The sequence below is a fragment of the Grosmannia clavigera genome, assembly GCF_000143105.1.
Source record: "Grosmannia clavigera kw1407 unplaced genomic scaffold GCSC_173, whole genome shotgun sequence".
NCBI classification, from domain to species: Eukaryota; Fungi; Ascomycota; class Sordariomycetes; order Ophiostomatales; family Ophiostomataceae; genus Leptographium; species Leptographium clavigerum.
In genome coordinates, this window is record NW_014040765.1 from 1,416,391 (window position 1) to 1,433,171 (window position 16,781).

Sequence of the window (16,781 nt, forward strand, 5' to 3'; positions counted from 1 at the left end):
TGCTGAAGAGCGCATGTTCATTGGCCAGAATCCGTCGTCTGCGGTCCCTCCAAAGTCTCGTTTACATGCATACCGACCCGACTGTTGTTTACTGCATATTTCTTCGCCAGCCTTGCAAAGAGTATCGGAGGCGAGTCCGAGTACTTTATACGAGTGCCGGTCAGACGGACAGAGAATGGCCCTTCTCCCGTCGGTTGTCTACGTCTGCGTCATCAGACTGACGTGCTTCCACGCGTGCAGGTTTGCGCTCGGGTGAAAGCAGAGCCGACAGAGAGCTGTGGTCTAGGCCGCCTTGGCGAATGAGGAAGTCGCGCTATCGCCAAGCACAGTGTGCACACAGTACATGATATACTAAGCACTGCCACTGCTCCAATCATAGATAAACGAACGGAGTAGCATCGACGGCAAGCCCAAGACTCCTACACCGTGCTCTCGATACGTCCGTCCGCCTGTCTGCCCGCCGCCGCTGCGAATCTGGCATCGGTCCCGAAGATGCAACTGAAGACGAGATAGATTATCCCGGGACCTGTCGAACGCTGCTGCTGGAAGACGCGAGCGAAGCAAGAAAAGGGGCGAGAAGCCCAAGACGAACGAGAGGTCGAACGAGGTCGAACAAGGAGAGGGGAGAGCGGCATAAGGGAGAAGGACAACGCAAAGGACAAGGAGAATCCGAGCGAGACAACAGCAACACACTCCATGGCAGCGACTTCGCCCCGACTTGAGCAGCCGTCGCGGCCAGACGGCGCAGCAAACAACCTGCTGCTGGCCGACCGGCCGCCTATTGCGGCGCTCTTTCTGATTGAGTTTGACGTCAAGGCCGGCTACACAATTGCGTGGAAGCAGGCGGCGCCGGGCCTGGAACTCGGCGGCGCTGTCGAGTACAAGAGCCTACCATCAGGTCTGCATGCCGTGGCTGAAGACCTGATCTACTTTGTGCACGAGGACGAGACGGGCAGCGGTGGCCATGGTGGTGACCTGACAGCTGGGCCGTCCGAGGGCGGCTATGCCGGACTGAGCGCGTTTGTCAACCTGCCGACAGATGAGGCCGATGCCCGGTTTGCCCGCATGATTGCTGTTGGTGTGCTGGTGCCGCGCAGTTACGGTCGGTTGGGCCGGGCATGGCGTCACGCCGAGTCACTGATGGCGATGGCGAGGTAAGCAGACCGTGTTCCTGTGGTTTTTGTTTTCATTCTCGTTCCTCGGCTGACCGTTAGAAAACTGGCGGCCGACCACAACGAGACCCCCTTGCTGGAGGCTTACTGGCGAGACAACAGCGGCCCATCGCTGGGGCTGCCGTTCAGCGACTCACCGCTGAGCTCGCCCATGGCCACCAGCTTCGGCCGCAGTGGCAGCGGTGGCTTCAGAAACCGCCACGCGCGCAACCGGTCTGCCTCGGACGGCACAGCGCTCATGCTGCCGCCTGGCCACCGCCTCTCGCCGCACCATCCTGCCTGGAGCCTCACGGCGCTGCTCGACACCTTTGGCCCGCTGGTCTTTCCCATCTACCGCGCCGCCCTACTGCGCAAGCGCATCCTCATCTCAACCCACGCCCCTGTGCGTGAGGTCAACAACTTTGGTAGGTGAAGTGGCTGATGCAGGCTGCCGTTACAGGCCGCTAACATTGCAGTGTACAACATCTCCGTTCTTGCCAACATCCCCATCTCCGTCTTCGATATTCTCGAGCCGGCTGCCATGCCACAGCAGCGCATCCGGCCACTCTTCACCATTGGCGTCAACGATATTCCCTTTCTCGTCGACGACGCCGCCGCCGTCAAGCGAGCCGCCCTCGCTGCCGTGCAGGGCGACCCAGTCGGGCCGTATGGCGGTCCTGGCTGGATTGCCTGCACCACCGACAGCATTCTGGCCATGAAGGGCGAGCTGTGGGACGTGCTGATCACCATGCCTCCGGCTCGCGCGACCGGTGTCACCGCTGCTGCCGGCGTGGCCGAGAAAATGGTGTGGCCAACTGTCGAAGGCGCGAATGGCGTGCCCATCAAGGCCACGCAGCGTGATCTGCGCCGCTTCCGTGCGCTGGCCACCGGCCTGTCGCGGTTAGCGAGCAGCAGCAGCAAGCAAGCAAGAGCAAGAGCAGCGGCAGCCGGCCGACAACGGCTACTGGCCAGGATACGACGGACGCTGTCGGCGACGAGGCCGACGCCCAGCTCGTCGACGCGGCCGAGTCCATCGTCGAGCCCGTCACCTGGGCCGCCCTGGCCTACAACGGCTTCATGTGGTGGGCCAGCGCCGGCGAGCAGCACCGCGCCGAGGACGTCGAGGAGGCCATACAGGACGCCTCGCTGCTGGCGGACTTGGCGCTGCAGCCCAACGCACCGTCGCCGATGCACAGCCATCTCCACAGCCATCACCAGCAGCAGGCGTCTGTGGGAGCGGGCCGGAGCAGCGGCGCCATGCACGACTCCGTGTCCTCGCTGACGGCGCGTCGAGCACCGCCGGATGCGGCCGGCGAAGACGGAGTCGAGGCTGAGCACGACGAGGACGAGGACGAGGACGAAGACCGCGCGCGCATTGAGCTGGCTATCATCGCCTACTTCCACCGCCTGACGACGCAGATGTTGTCGGTCATGGCCGATATTGTCGAAAGCGGGTCCGAGGACGACGAGGACGACGGCCGGGATGCCGGTAGCCGCTACTACTACGACGACGAGGACGACGAGGATGACGAGGAGATGAACAGCAGCAGCAGCGACGGACTATTGGGTGGCCGACGAGGCGGTGACGGCGACGGAGGTGGCGGTGGCGGCGTTGACGGCAGCGGCAGCGGCAGCCGTGCTGACATCGGTCTTCTCGGCACCCGACGCAGCGGGCTGGCACCGCTGCCGCTGCGGCGTCGTGGAGGCGTGCAGAAACGAGACAGACGGCAGCTGCAACAACAGCAGCACCAGCACCATCCGATGCGGTCACGTGATCATCTGCACGCCGCCGACGGCACCACCAGCATCCGCATCAGCAGCGACGCGCGCGTGCGTATGGGCCTCGATGTTTGGAGTCCCGCCGACGTCGGCTTCGTGCGCGACGTCGCGCTGCAGTACTTTGGCCGGCGCGGCGTTCAGGTCGAGGGCAAGGGCATCGAGGTGTGTGGGCTCAAGATCTGCTGACTAACCGCCGGTTTCTCGCTGCTGGCCGTAGCTGTAGCGACGGCAGTGGCGGTTACCAAGAACGCCTAAAGTGGCTGGCTATGAGAGATTCTCTCTTTTTTTTTTCTGTTTCACGCGGGCAACCTAGGTCGAGATTCAAAGACAGTGTATCCGCTGGATGCCGAGCTGTGGCAGCTGTACGATTACTTATTTACACGTGGGATTTGGAGCGTGGCTGCAGGACAGGACAAATTAATAGCACAACAAGAAGTTTTGCGGAAGTAGGGAGGAGCTTTCAATCTCGTGATGGCACCTCACCATATGCCTCCATGACTGTTACTGTAAACTCCCATCTCCATCTGCGAGTATGGCTTTAGCACTCGATTACGACGCAACAAGTGCTGCACAACCAAATCACGAAGCTTCAGCCAGACTTGATCGTAAGCAGACAACAGTCTTGTGCTTTGCATGGATTTCATTACTCTTCACAGCTAGCTGGGTCACCCTAGTAGTTGTCGCCGCCACCGCCGGAGCTGCCATAGCTGTTGTCATTGCCGCCACGACCACCACCGCTGCCGCCACGGCCGCCTGAGCTGCCGAAGCTGTCGTCGTTGCCGCTGCTTCCACCGAAGCCGCCGCTGCCGCCGGAACTGCCATAGCTGTCATTGCCGCTGCCGCCACCGCTGCCGCCACCGCGGCCGCCGCTGGAGCCATAACTGTCGTTGCCGGACGAGCCACCGAAGCCGCCGGACGAGCCACCGGAGCTGCCATAGCTGTCGTTTCCGCTGCCACCACCGCGGCCGCCGCTGGAACCGAAGCTGTCGTTGCCGGACGAGCCACCAAAGCCGCCGCTGGAACCGCCAGAGCTGCCGTAGCTGTCATCGTTGCCGCCACGGCCACCGCCGCTGGAACCACCGAAGCCACCGGACGAGCCGCCGGAGCTGCCATAGCTGTCGTTGCCGCTACCGCCACCGCGGCCGCCGCTGGAACCGAAGCTATCGTTGCCGGAACCGCCAGAGCTGCCATAGCTGTCGTCATTCTTTCCGCCACGGCCACCACCGCTGGAGCCGCCAAAGCCGCCGCTGTTGCCACCGGAGCTGCCGTAGCTATCGTCATTGTTGCCACGGCCACCGCCACCAGAACCGTACTGTGAGGGATATGTCAGTAAGTTGTCCTGCCCCGAGGAGAAAACAGGACTGCACTCACGCTGTCGTCGTTGTAAGACATGATGAAGATGTGTGAACGGAAAATGTGTGAAAGGACGATTTGGATGAGATGATCAAAAGAAAAAGGGAGATGAACAGAGGATATATCAGGCTTTATGTATCCCACGAGCCTGTGACCAAGCCATTGATCGCTCGCCCTGGGCAAATCGTCTTGTAGAGCAGACCCCACATTCCAATTGCAGTCTGGCCTGAGGAGGAGGGGCCTCCCAGGGTCTCAGCATGTAGCGGTACGTCGCAAGATATATGAGAGATGCGAAGGTAGAAGTATCTGTACCAGCTAGCGACTTCCTAAAGGACAGCAGAGGTCTCCCGATGTACTCTGCGTATATTGCTTTTGGATATCGTATCCACTCTGCCTCGCCAGATTGGTCCTGGTGGCGAGAGGGGTGTGCAAGGCCGGGCCTTTTTCCATTGAAGTTCCCATGTCTTGCCGATCGGCTATGCTCCTGAGCCCGGATGGCTTCGCCCCTCACTTCGTCTAGCTTGCAGGCAGACGTCGGAAGAGGGATGGGAGTTGTCTGTTGTCCTCACCGCTTCGACGAGAAACAGACTTTCTCGTATGTTCTCCTAGGGAAAAGAAAGCACAGCATAATAGCGTCGAGTTGACCTGGCGACAGAAGCACGAGCTGGTCCCCATTCGACATGAAATGACGAGAGGGCGTTAGAGGATGACGAGCACCGCTAGATGGACGATGTGATTGTGACCGGGCCATTGAAAGGCGGCGCAATATTGTCCGAATTGGTGCCACTCCGGCTCGGTCTTGAGCTCCTCCCACAGCTTCAAGCTTAATCGGCTGGGGCTTGCTGTTCGCATCGATCTAGCAGAGGTGGGGTGGCGGAGGGTTTGGTGGAGCCAATCTGTGGAGCCTAGCCAGAGGAGGAAGGGGCGTGGCAAAGGCAGAGGCCCAGGACGAAGGACTGCCCAGAAGCTGAGGAAGGCGACCGGCCATGACGCCATTTTCGGCTCCAGCAGCTGGAAGAAAGGAGGGGTTCTTTGTGGTCCGGAATCATCGGCAACCCACTCCATCATGCACGACGTACTATGTAGCATCATCCCGACAGCTTCAGCTGGACAGGGCACCCACTCCGTTTCCGTCCTATCCCTGGCTGTGCAGGAACGCGTGGCCTCGCTGCAGCTAGCATCGTCATTACCCTATCTGTGTACTGCGTATCGTATCGTTCTTATCTTACATCCGTTCTTGCTTAGTCAGCACCTCCATCACACAGCTGTCTACAGCCTCGACAGGATCTGGCCGTCGGGCAGTGCGCCACTCATCATGGGCTGCTCGTACGGTCCTCCGACTCTGTGTGTGCCGAGGGCCGGCCCCTGCAGCACGAGCGCGCAGCCGCCGCCGTTCCCCCACCAGGCGACACCGAGGGCAGCGCGCTCGACGTCCATCTCGCCGCTGCCGAGAACCTCCCAGAAGCGGTGCTGGGCAGCCTGGCGCAGGGCCGGATCGCCGCCAATGGTCCACAGCGTCGTCGCCGTCGTCGTCATCCAGTCCTGCAACACGGGCAGGGCCAGGAACGGCAGCGCGTCAATGAGCGTCAGCACGAACGCACTCTGCTCAGAGACGAGGGGTGCCGTGTTTTCGTTTTCATCGTCCCGACCAGCCTCCGTATTCTCGGGCGCCAACCGTAGCGGCACCGTGCTGGCGCTGCCGGATGTCGCCCGGATACGCACCATCTCCAGCAGGGTCTCAGCCAGGTCCGGGTGGGTGGCATAGACGGGAAAAGGCGGCGAGAGAATCTGAATGAGGGTCTTGAGGGCGAGGCGAAACTGGCGAGCCGAAATGCGGCCGGGAAACGAGGCAAACAGGGCCTCGGCGTAAAACGGGCTGAGCGACGCCGCGATCGGCGCATTGTGCGGACACGACAGCGCCGACAGCATGGCGCTGTGGGCGGCCTCAAAGACGGCGCGCGCAGCCGGCGAGAAGACGGCTGTTGCTGTCGCTGTCGCTGTAGCTGTGGCAGGCGACACGTACGGCAACGCCGGCTGGATGAGCAGGCGGTCGCAGGCGGCCGGCGACAGCCCGGCAGCAAAGTGCTCGGCCACGTTGAGGTAGAAGAGGTCGGCCGTGAGGCGAAGCGGGTTAGCGGCGGCCGGCGACAGCGTGCCCTCGACGGGCGGTGATGTGGCCAGCAGGCGGTCGAGGAAGCCGGCCGCGGCGTCGGGATAGCGTGCCAGCAGGTCGATGGCCGCTAGATAGGTGAACTGGTAGGCCTGGAAGCTGTCGGCGCCCTGGCGCGACGACACGAAGAAGAAGCCGTGCAGGACCTGCAGCACGGTGGCGGCGAGCCGCGGTGCGGCCACGTTGCTGCCGGCGAGCGAGCGGTCCAGCAGGCTGCGGCCGACAACGGCCTGCAGCACGGCGACGACGGCATAGAGTGCCTTGCGCAGGTGCTGCCACAGTTGAGGCCACGTGACCTGGATAGTTTCAGGGCTAAGCCAAGCCGCCTCGGTGGCCGTGTCGACGGCGGCGAGCTGCCGTGCAGCGACCCAGCGCTGGGCCAGCTCGGCGGAAAAGGCGACGAGCGTGTCCAGGGCGAGCAGCACGGCTCCAGGAGCAGCTCGGCCGGCTGTGTAGGCGGTCAGCGTGGCTGCCGGGCCGGCGCTGGCGACGAGCGGCTGCTGGCCATCGAGCTGCTGCAGCTGGCGGAACGAGGCCGACGTGGGCGGCCAGTGCAGATGGCTGCCGCCGGCCGAGACGGACGACAGGTCAGCCTCGATGACCGCCAGGATGTGGCCGCCCTGGAAGCCGTAGGGGCCGGCCATCTGGGCCACGGCGGTCGGCAGCAGCTGGTCGCAGTGCAGGCCGGCGCGCGCGTGTGTCGACAGCAGCGGGAACGCGTACGTGAGCCCGAGCACGACGGCGTAGGCGTCGAGCGGTGTGGCCGTTGCGGGGGTCGTCGAGGCTGCCAGAGCCAGGTTGGCTGCCGCCACGACGCCCTGCTCCAGCGCGGCTCGTCGTCCGCGCGAGAGCGACTGTCGTCCGCCGCTCTCGAGGCCCAGCAGCACGCCCGTGAGCACGAGCAGGTGACGCCAGCGCGGCGATCGTTCGTCGGCGCCCTGGGCCACGGCCTGTGCCCACGCGTCCGTCGTGAGCGGCTGTTTCTCTGCTGCTGCTGCCGTCCCGTAACCGGCATAGTGCCGCAGCCGTGCAGTCAGCCCGTGCTTCACGGCGGCTGCGTCCTCCAGCTCGTGGCGCCGCACGTGGATCGCGGCCGTGTTGTAGACGCTGATGACGCGGTAGCACGTTTGTGCCGCCGTCGGACTGTCGCTATCGTCGGCCATCCCCCACACAGCTGGCGCTGCGAGAAAGTGCGACGTCAGCAGGCTGACGTTGAGCGGATTCGTCAGGCTCGAGAGCAGCGAGGCCGTGCTGCCAAAGACGCGCTCCGCGTTCGGGTTGCCGCCATCGTGGTAGAGCGCGAGAGTCGCGCGGAGCAACGGTTCGGTCGCCATCGCGGCGCTGCTCAGGGCGATGGCAAGGGATCCGTTCGTTGCTGTTGACAAAGATGTCGGTATAGAGTACAGAGAATGGTGTCTCCTGGCGGCAGGTGCAGCCATGTGCTCAGCTGCGGAAATACTGGTTTAGCGCGTACCCCTGGTGTTGCCGAGGTCCCTTGAGCATGCACATAAGCGCATGGTGTCAACAGAATGGAACCCCCATAAGCGCACAACCGTTCGAGCTCCTGACATTGGCGCATCGTGTTTTCCAGCCAACCCCAGCATCATTACCAGGACGTATCCGGCCTCCTGCGAGCCGCCGGCGACCATGTTCTCGTCCGTGCTGATGGCGCGATCGTGCGTGGTGACCCTCTTCCCACCGTTTCTGCTGCGCATTCCCGGCTAACGTGGCTCCCTGTCTCCTGCTAGAACATCGTACCTCAAATACAGTCGACCGCCCGACAACTACACGACGCCACCGTTCCCGTCGCTCTACTGGCCGCCACAGGACACGCACAGCGCCGGTAGCCTCTACTACCTGTTCGACATCTGGCGCTTCACCCTGCTGTGGACGCTGATCCTGTACGCCATCTTCCACATTGGCGTCGCGGCCGTCGCGCTGTCGGTCCAGCTGCTCTTCTCCGGTCGGCCAGCCTACTGGCGCTACCTCTGGACGATCCCGGTGTCGTATGCCGTCGTGGCCGGAATCCAGGCCGTGTTTGCCGGCAGCTTTGTCGCCCTGATCATCGGCGCCGCCTACATCTCCGGCCCGTTCTGGATGTCCACATGGATCCCCTTTATCTGGGGTTGGGCCTGTGTGCTCGTCATCTTGATCTCGTCCTTTTCTATCCAAGGTGGTCTATGAGCACAACACACAAATCGTCTACCCCTACTTGATCGGGCGCAGCAGCCGCGCCGGGTTGCCCACCACCACCACCCGCGGTGGCACGTCTTTGGTCACCACGCTGCCGGCACCCACCGTCGACCCGGCACCGATCGTCACACCCGCCAGCACGATCACGTTGCCACCCAGCCAACAGTCCTCGCCGATCACGATGGGCTTGCCCAGCTCGGGCCCGCGCGTGCCGTTGCGTACCGCCGGATCCAGCGGATGCGTGCCCGCAAAGAAGGAGCAGTTGGGCCCGATGAGCGTGCGTGCGCCCACCGAAATCGGACATGTGTCGATCCACGTGCTGTTGGCGTTGACGTACACGTTGGCCCCCAGCCGCACGTTGTGCCCATAGTCCATCCGCACCGGCGCCTCCACCCAGGGATAGTCCTCCAGCAGCGCCTCGTCCGTCGAGGCCGAGGCTGCTGCCGCTGGCAGCGCGCCGTCGTCGTGCGTGATCCTGATGGGCCACCCGCGTGAGAAGCCGAAACGAGAGCGAGAAGCAGCAAGCACCGCGAGCGACTCACCTCATCCAGAGCTCGACCAGACGCCGCCGCGTGCTGTCCTGCTGCGAGGCCTGGTTGAACGCCGCCACGGCTGCCGAACATTGTCGCCGCTCCTCGATCAGGTCTGGCGTGAAGGCATAGTACAGGTCGCCACGCTGCATCCGGCTCCGGTTCTCGACCTGGTCAATGTCGTTGGGGGCAGCCATTCGGACGGAGGGCGAGGGCACAGAGTCGTCCTTGGCTATGGATACCTGGTTGTGTACAGAGTAATGATGCAGATAGCCGCATTCGTACAGGCGGTGCACTAATAATTACTAATATTATTCCCCCCCATATACTCTGTAACCCCGCAGGAGCGCAAGGGCCCGCTATAGAGCTGCGCGAGCTAATCGCACGTAAAAACACGGTTGCGGCTCCTGTGCCTTTGAGCACGGTCGAACAATACCAAGGAAGATCCTGCCTTGCCGCCGCCCAACGCTGGCGGAGCGTCGTCGTCGTCTGTGGATGTGTCCTCTGTGCGTTGTCGTCCGTGTCCTCGACACGAAGCGCACCGAACACAGCTTGCAGTCGTGAGGAAGAAACCCGTCTGTCGATTTTGCATCGTCTCTCTATCCATCACCAACTTCGCTCGACAGGCCTCAGCCATGAACGGTGCCACGGCTGTTGATATCAGTGCCGCTGTGGCGAGCCAGCGTCGTTCCAGGTGAGGCATGCTTTTTGCTTTTGTTTTTTGTCTCTTATCGCTCCTCATCTCTCGTCTCTCGTCTCCTCTCGCCTCTCGTCTGCTTCCTCTCTCGATCGAACCGATCTGACCACCTCCAGCCCCAACCCCATAACGACGTCCGCTGCCGTGTCGTCGCACGATGCTGCCGCCGCCATGGATCTGCTGGGCTCGCCCACCACACAGTATCCGCCGGACCGGTCGCTGTTCCCGGGCCAGGACCGCTCGCTCGCCGGCATCGCTGCCCGGGCTTTTATGCTTGGCGCCGTGCTGGCGGCCGGCATGCTGCTGACAACACTGCTGGCTCTGCTACCGGTGCTGCTCTCGGCCGACACGGTCGCCCTGCTGGCACCGCTCTGGCGCCTGCCCTTCTTCGCCGCCGCCTTGGCCGCCTTCCACTTCCTCGAGTTCTACGTCACGGCCGCCCACAACACGCCGGCCGCCTCGGTCGACTCGTTCCTGCTGACGGCCAACTGGCCCGCCTACGCCATCGCCCACACGGCCGCCTTTGCTGAGTGCTTCGTGCGGCTGACTGTCTTTCGGGGCAGCCACCTCCCCGGGCTCGCACACCTCGCGCCCCTCTGGCCCGCCCGGCCTCTCCTCCTCATCGGCCTCGTCGTTGTCACCATCGGCCAGCTCGTCCGCTCCGCCGCCATGACCCAGGCTGGCCGCAGCTTCAACCACCAGATCCAGCGGCGCCGCGCCCACAGCCATGCCCTCGTCACTACCGGCATCTACGCCCATCTCCGCCATCCCAGCTACTTTGGCTTCTTCTGGTGGGCCCTTGGCACCCAGCTCGTCCTCGGCAACTTCGTCTGCTTCGCCGCTTACGCTGCCGTTCTCTGGCGCTTCTTCTCTCGCCGTATCCGCCACGAGGAACAGCTGCTGATCCGCTTCTTTGGCGATGATTATGTCAGCTACCAGAAGCGCGTCGGCACCAAGATGCCCTTTATCTGACGGACACGAGGATGCACAGGGAATGTTGATATAATTGAAATTGTGCAATGAAACATGTAAATGATAGCCAAAGTGTGATCAGCAAATTCGTTCCTATTCAAAAACAATAAACAGCAAATCAACCCCCAAAACCCCAGACCACAGCAGAGCGCAAAGACCTAGATCGGCTAACCAAATCCTGCTACATTCCACCTTCCTCGCCTCACTGCGCCGCCAGCTTGCGGCTCACGCTGCCATACTTGGCCTGCCAGGCATAAAAGTACATCAGGGCAGCAAAGGGCTGACCCAGGACGGTGAAGGAGACCCAGAAGAGGCAGTTGCCGAGCATGCGACCAGCAGCCGTGTGCATGTGCTCGAGCGGGGCGGTGATGGCAATGAGCGGCAGCTGCAGGAACATGCCAAGAAAGGCGACGCCGATGATGTTGTGGGTGGGCACGCCGACGAGCAGCTCGTGCAGCAGGGCCGAGACGAAAAAGACCATGACTGACGCGGCCATGGGGCTCCAGCCGCGGCCGATGAGCGGCGAGTAGACGTGACGGCGGAAGAAATGTGTGACCGGCTTGTTCCAGGTGCGCCAATAGGCCCCGAGGCTGGCGCTGTTCCACCAATCCTCGTAAAAGTCGCGGTCGGCGAAGCGGGTCACCTCGGCCAGGGCGTTGAGAAACGACTGGAAGAGGGCCAGGAAGCCGGCCAGCCAGATGACCAGCGAGATGGTCGACAGCTTGAGCAGCCGTTCGGCAATGGCCGCCAGGTCCAGCGACGCGATCTTGGCCAGCGAGTTCTGCAGCACCGGCGCCGCGTACTGCGCGCTGCAGAACCAGATGAACACAGCCAGCCCAAACACCTCGGCCAGCCGCTTGGCCACAAACACCCACCGAATCTCTGGGGTGCGCGGGTATATCGGCTGGTACACCAACGTCGGCGCGCACCAAAAGTACACCAGGTTGCCCATCGTGATGTTCTGTGGGTACGGACAGGCCGCGTAGAGCGCTGGTAGCTGTTCGCGCTCGCCGCGGGCCGGGTGTAGGTATGCGTGTCGCAGGTCGCGGTTCGTGAAGGCGTACGACGCCGTCTTGAGCCACACCACCAGCGCGTGCACCTCAGCCAGCGTGCCGATCAGCGGGTGGTGGATATGGAAGTACACCACGTACGAGGCTACCGCCAGCGCGAGCGTCACGTTGATTGCGTGCAGCCATGCCACCATGTGCCACATCGCCCGGAACCGACGGCTCTCGTCCTCGGTTGGGCTGGACGTGCCCGTGTCTGGGCTGCGGCCGCCGAGCCTGGCCCGCTTGCTGTTGGCTTGTCGCTGCCGCCACAGCTGTGCCTGGCGTGCGGCCGCCAGCTCGATCAGGTAGCCGAACAGCAGGTGGAGCGGGATGGCCAGGGACAGCACGAGGCCCAGCAGCACGTCGTGTGGGCGGAAGTCATGGCAGCGTATGCAGATCAGAACGCCGTACTGTAGATCGACTGTCAGCCAAATCCGGGGGCCCGCTGGTAGTAAAACCAATGCTCGATGCTCGATGCCCAATGCCCGATGCATATCTGGGAATGTCTCACCTTTTGGATGTTCTCCAGCATCAAACGGAGGTTTCCGACCACTGCGGCGTCGTGTCAGCACGTGCACGAGTAGCACAGACATCCATCACACTCATCATCTCCACCGCCACCACTCACCTAGAACGATGACCATCAGGTTTCGAAAGCCCAGGAAGCTGGGTGAGGTAGCACTGTCGGTGCTGAGACACGTCGGTTGTGACTGCGTGTGGTAGGCCGCGACGTGACGGTACTTGTAGCGAATCACCTTGCGCAGCTGCTGGATGGCCGGGGAGTCGCCCGCTGGCCGCGTGCCCGCCTCAGCTGGTGGTAGTCGTGGTCGTGATGCTGCTGCTGCTGCTGCATCTTTTCCTGTCTTGGATCGACGTAGCGATGATGTGTTGTTGCTGTTGGAGCCGCTGTCGGCGGACGCCTGGCAGCTGGTCACCGTTGCCGCGTCCATGGCGATTCGCCCATCGCCGGGCGGAACAGGGGCAGAGGGAGGTCGTAGGCTGCTGCGTCGGGATTTGTAGAGCTGGAGGAAGGGGGCCGAGAATTGGACGTCTTGAAACATGACGTGAGAAAAGGCTCCGCAAAAAGAGGTATACGTGTGTTAGTCAGAACAAGCGGGCCGCAGCTAAGACGCCCAGACTGGAAGGTGGCAATATGTGGGAAGGGCCTTGGGGGAAAGAAGGAGCGAGTCAGCCGGAAAGAAGTGCCAAGTCTGCCCATATATACGCGTACGTGGACAAGACATAGTTCAGGGATCACAGCGACAACGCGAGTCGAACAGCAGATGCAGGGTGGCATGGGCCTGTTGGAACACGGAGCATTTACGGAGTGCGAAGGAGTACGGAGTGTTGCTGCTGCATTCTGCAAGCCAGCTCTAGCATTGGACTATGCGACCCCGACCGGACAGCTCTCTGCGATTGTTGGCCAGCCTTCTCGAGATAGCGCCATGCATACGGAGCACACACAGCAGAGAACCTTTGCCCGTAAGATACGATTGGCTGCGGGGTGGCATGCAGGCTGCAGGCATGCCCTAGAGCACAATAGATGCACCGCAACAGGGAAACAGTCGAGGAGCAGGGAGAGGGAGGAGCCAAACGCAACATCATACGAGGCCAAGACCGGCGGAGACGGCATCTGTAGGCTGCGTTGCATTTCCCCGAGACCGCCCTTCTTATCTCCCGCTTCCCCTCGTTTCTCGTCCTATCTCTCTCTTTATTCTGGCCATGTCTGTGGATTACGGGGAGAGCTGCCAGGACCAACAGCCATCGGCCCCTTCGGCGCGGATGGCTGATTTGTCCTTGCGCCACTGTCACGTGCTCTTCGATGTGATACTCGTCATTGACTCGGTCGTGTGCTTCTATTCGTAATGCAGTAGTCATGGGTTCTGAACCTGTCTGCGTGCTCACCGGAAGGAGTTCACCAAAAGTTAGACCCTCCTCGAAGTGTGCATGTTACAGGTACTTCCAAAACTATGAGGTTACCGAGTACAACCCCTGGCTGTATGACGTTCTTGATAACTTCATGCACCATCTAATACTGACTGCCTAAGAAAAGGAACAGGTGTGCGCCAAGATGGCCGTCTCTGCTGTGGAAATATTTGCCTGAAGCCTCGTGTTCTAATATCTGTACTCTGTACTATCGACACACTCGCATTTGCCTGCTGGAAATTAGTTGTTGCTTACCCTATAAAATCACAGACCATTTTAGTGGCCAGTAACCCCCACATCGAAGACCAGGCAGAGAAATCGCTCCTCGCTCCAATAGACTTCGAATTTCTAGTAGCAAAACAAAAAACAACACGCCTGAGAATAATAACCTGGCAAGCAATGTGCTTATTGTAAACTGGCTACGACACAAGCCACTGGCACTTATCGCTGAAGCCAACTCGATGTGGAGACGGAAGAGATGGTCCGTGCGCGCTTTGCATAAGAGCTAGCTCTTCCGTAAAACGCGATTTCTACGATCGAGCAAACGGCAGCCGACAAGCTTCAGCACCAAGACACGACACTTTGGCCGACAGCGATAGCGACGACGCGCCGTGCATGTCCGAGGAAATGAGATCGGATTGATTACGGTTCCAGCTCCCCGACTGTGCCGACTGCGACGGCTGATTTCGAGTGGCTGCAGCGGCGGACGGCCAGAGCGCAACGATGGCGTACGAACCGCGAGGGGACTATGGAGGAGGAGGCGGAGGTGGAGGTGGTGGAGGGGGTGGTGGTGGTGGAGGAGGCCACTACGGACAGGACGGCGGTGCTGCAGGATTTGTGCGGGCACGGGGACGACGTGAGTGCTAGGCGACCTCGACATCTTTGCCGCTACTTTCAGCCACTGATAAAAGTCGACATTGAACAGGTCCTGTGACGGATTATGGGGCGACCTTGGTGCACTGGATGCGGCACCGGCAGCCCAAGTACCGAGACGCCTACACGGGCGAGGTGGAGCGGCCGAGTGCGAGCTACATTGTCGATGTGAGCGTCCTGTGTGTCGATCTGGCGTCCCTTCTCGCGGCTGATGTGTTAGATGCTCCCACCGGCGGCGCGGGTGACCAACGCGGCCGACAGCGTGCCGACACGGTACCTGCACTCGTCGCAGAACAAGATCAAGCACCCGGTCAACGTGGTGCGGTGGACGCCCGAGGGCCGGCGGCTGCTGACGGCGTCGAGCAGCGGCGAGTTCACGCTCTGGAACGGGACGGGCTTCAACTTTGAGACGATCATGCAGGCACACGACTCGGCGATCCGGGCGTTGGCCTACTCGTACAGCGACGACTGGCTCATCTCGGCCGACCACGACGGCATGATCAAGTACTGGCAGCCCAACTTCAACAACGTCAAGAGCCTGGCAGCCCACAACGAGCCGATCCGCGACCTGGCCTTTGCCCCGACAGACGCCAAGTTTGTCACGGCCTCGGACGACTCGACCCTCAAGATCTTTGACTTTGCAGCCGCCCGACCGGAGGCCACGCTGGCCGGCCACGGCTGGGACGCCAAGACGTGCGACTGGCATCCGACCAAAGGCCTGGTCGTGTCGGGCTCCAAGGACCACCTGGTCAAGCTCTGGGACCCGCGCTCCGGCCGCTGTCTGACCACGCTGCACGGCCACAAGAACACGATCACAAAGACGGCCTTTGAGCGTGTGCGCGGCATGTGTCTGGCCACGGCTGCCCGCGACCAGACAGCCCGCGTGCTAGACCTGCGCACGATGCGCGACATCTGCCTCTTGCGCGGACACGACAAGGACATCTCCACGCTGGCCTGGCATCCCGTGCATGCCAATCTGCTGAGCACCGGTGGCAGCGATGGTGCCCTGTTTCATTACCTGCTGGACGAGCCGAACACGCCGGCAGGTCAGCCGACGACGCAGGCCCCTTTTGACAGTCCCGATCCCTCCACAGCACCGGCCCAGAGCATCTTCCCGGCCCATCGCCTGCCCTACGCCCACGACTTTGCCATCTGGTCGCTCGACTGGCACCCGCTCGGCCACATCCTCGTGTCCGGCTCCAACGACCGGCTGACCCGCTTCTGGACTCGAGCCCGGCCGGGCGAGGACATCTCGCGCGACCGCTATCACATCGGCGAGGCCGCAGCCGAGGCCCAGGGCACCTGGGACCGACGTGGTAACCGGCGCCAGCGCCAGGAGGACGAGGAACAGGAGATGGAGGACGAGATGGAGGGCCTGGTCGACCAGAAGATGCCGCTTCGCCAGCATCAACACCAGCAGCACGCGCCAGCCACATCGGCCGCTGCTGCTGCTGCCTTTGCCGCTGCTACCGCGGCCAACGGCGGCGTTCCTCCTCCCCTGTTGCCTGGCCTGTCGCTTCCTGGCATTGGCCTCAACGCCAGCGGTCATGGTCATGGTCACATTCCGCCACCGCCAGCTGCTTTGGCCGCCGGTGGCGCCTTTCCCCCGCCACCGTTTGCGCTGCCTGGCGTCGACCCGAGGAACCCGCCTGACCCGGCCAGGATGCTCGAGATCATGCAGAAGGCCGGCATCAAGCTGCCGCCACCACCACTGCCCGGCGGCTCGCGCATGCTTCCAGGCCTGATCCCACCACCACCGCCACCTGGGTCTCAGGCTGCTCCATCCGGTGGCAGTGGGACGGCCGCTCCGTTTGGGCTGCCGCCGGGCTTCCCTGCGTCGATACCCGGGATGGGAGCTCTGCCGGGCCTCAGCCTGGACCACCAGCAGTCGCTGGACAAGCGGAGAGCGCCGCTGCCAAGCCAGGAGGAGAGCCTGCGCGAAGAGCAGAAGAGGGGCCACTACACACAACGGCGATGAGCGAGATTGGACTGTTTGTTTGCGGGTTGCTCTTTTCAGAGATACTGTTCATGTTGGTCTGCTTGGCTGTCGGCCGGCATATGAGCTGATGGCGTTTACGACAGACAAAA

The 16,781-nt window shown here is 62.2% G+C and overlaps 7 protein-coding genes across 7 annotated transcripts; 4 read left to right on the top strand and 3 right to left on the bottom strand.

Moving 5' to 3' along the window:
• Positions 1-696: 696 nt before the first annotated feature.
• On the top strand, positions 697-3,116 carry CMQ_7504 (uncharacterized protein; the record flags this gene model as incomplete). Its single annotated transcript, XM_014314509.1, has 4 exons — positions 697-1,154; positions 1,215-1,576; positions 1,628-2,051; positions 2,099-3,116. 4 exons carry the CDS (start codon positions 697-699, stop codon positions 3,114-3,116), a joined length of 2,262 nt encoding a protein of 753 aa, XP_014169984.1.
• Positions 3,117-4,982: 1,866 nt separating this feature from the next.
• CMQ_7177 (uncharacterized protein) lies at positions 4,983-5,279 on the bottom strand (the record flags this gene model as incomplete). Its single annotated transcript, XM_014314182.1, has 1 exon — positions 4,983-5,279. The coding sequence occupies one exon, from the start codon at positions 5,277-5,279 to the stop codon at positions 4,983-4,985; it is 297 nt and encodes a 98-aa protein (XP_014169657.1).
• Positions 5,280-5,552: 273 nt separating this feature from the next.
• On the bottom strand, positions 5,553-9,373 carry CMQ_7349 (peroxisomal membrane protein; the record flags this gene model as incomplete). The annotated part of the gene is made up of 5 exons (XM_014314354.1): positions 5,553-7,828; positions 7,928-8,144; positions 8,212-8,617; positions 8,666-9,121; positions 9,189-9,373. 5 exons carry the CDS (start codon positions 9,371-9,373, stop codon positions 5,553-5,555), a joined length of 3,540 nt encoding a protein of 1,179 aa, XP_014169829.1.
• CMQ_7724 (uncharacterized protein) lies at positions 7,969-8,637 on the top strand (the record flags this gene model as incomplete). Its single annotated transcript, XM_014314729.1, has 2 exons — positions 7,969-8,129; positions 8,202-8,637. 2 exons carry the CDS (start codon positions 7,969-7,971, stop codon positions 8,635-8,637), a joined length of 597 nt encoding a protein of 198 aa, XP_014170204.1.
• Positions 9,374-9,811: 438 nt separating the features above from the next.
• On the top strand, positions 9,812-10,845 carry CMQ_7081 (prenyl cysteine carboxyl methyltransferase ste14; the record flags this gene model as incomplete). Its single annotated transcript, XM_014314086.1, has 2 exons — positions 9,812-9,870; positions 9,990-10,845. 2 exons carry the CDS (start codon positions 9,812-9,814, stop codon positions 10,843-10,845), a joined length of 915 nt encoding a protein of 304 aa, XP_014169561.1.
• A 202-nt stretch (positions 10,846-11,047) lies between these two features.
• Positions 11,048-12,955, bottom strand: CMQ_7708 (membrane bound O-acyltransferase; the record flags this gene model as incomplete). Its single annotated transcript, XM_014314713.1, has 3 exons — positions 11,048-12,304; positions 12,406-12,446; positions 12,523-12,955. The coding sequence occupies 3 exons, from the start codon at positions 12,953-12,955 to the stop codon at positions 11,048-11,050; spliced, it is 1,731 nt and encodes a 576-aa protein (XP_014170188.1).
• A 1,588-nt stretch (positions 12,956-14,543) lies between these two features.
• CMQ_7129 (WD repeat protein) lies at positions 14,544-16,671 on the top strand (the record flags this gene model as incomplete). The annotated part of the gene is made up of 4 exons (XM_014314134.1): positions 14,544-14,676; positions 14,746-14,861; positions 14,914-16,009; positions 16,271-16,671. The coding sequence occupies 4 exons, from the start codon at positions 14,544-14,546 to the stop codon at positions 16,669-16,671; spliced, it is 1,746 nt and encodes a 581-aa protein (XP_014169609.1).
• Positions 16,672-16,781: the final 110 nt, after the last annotated feature.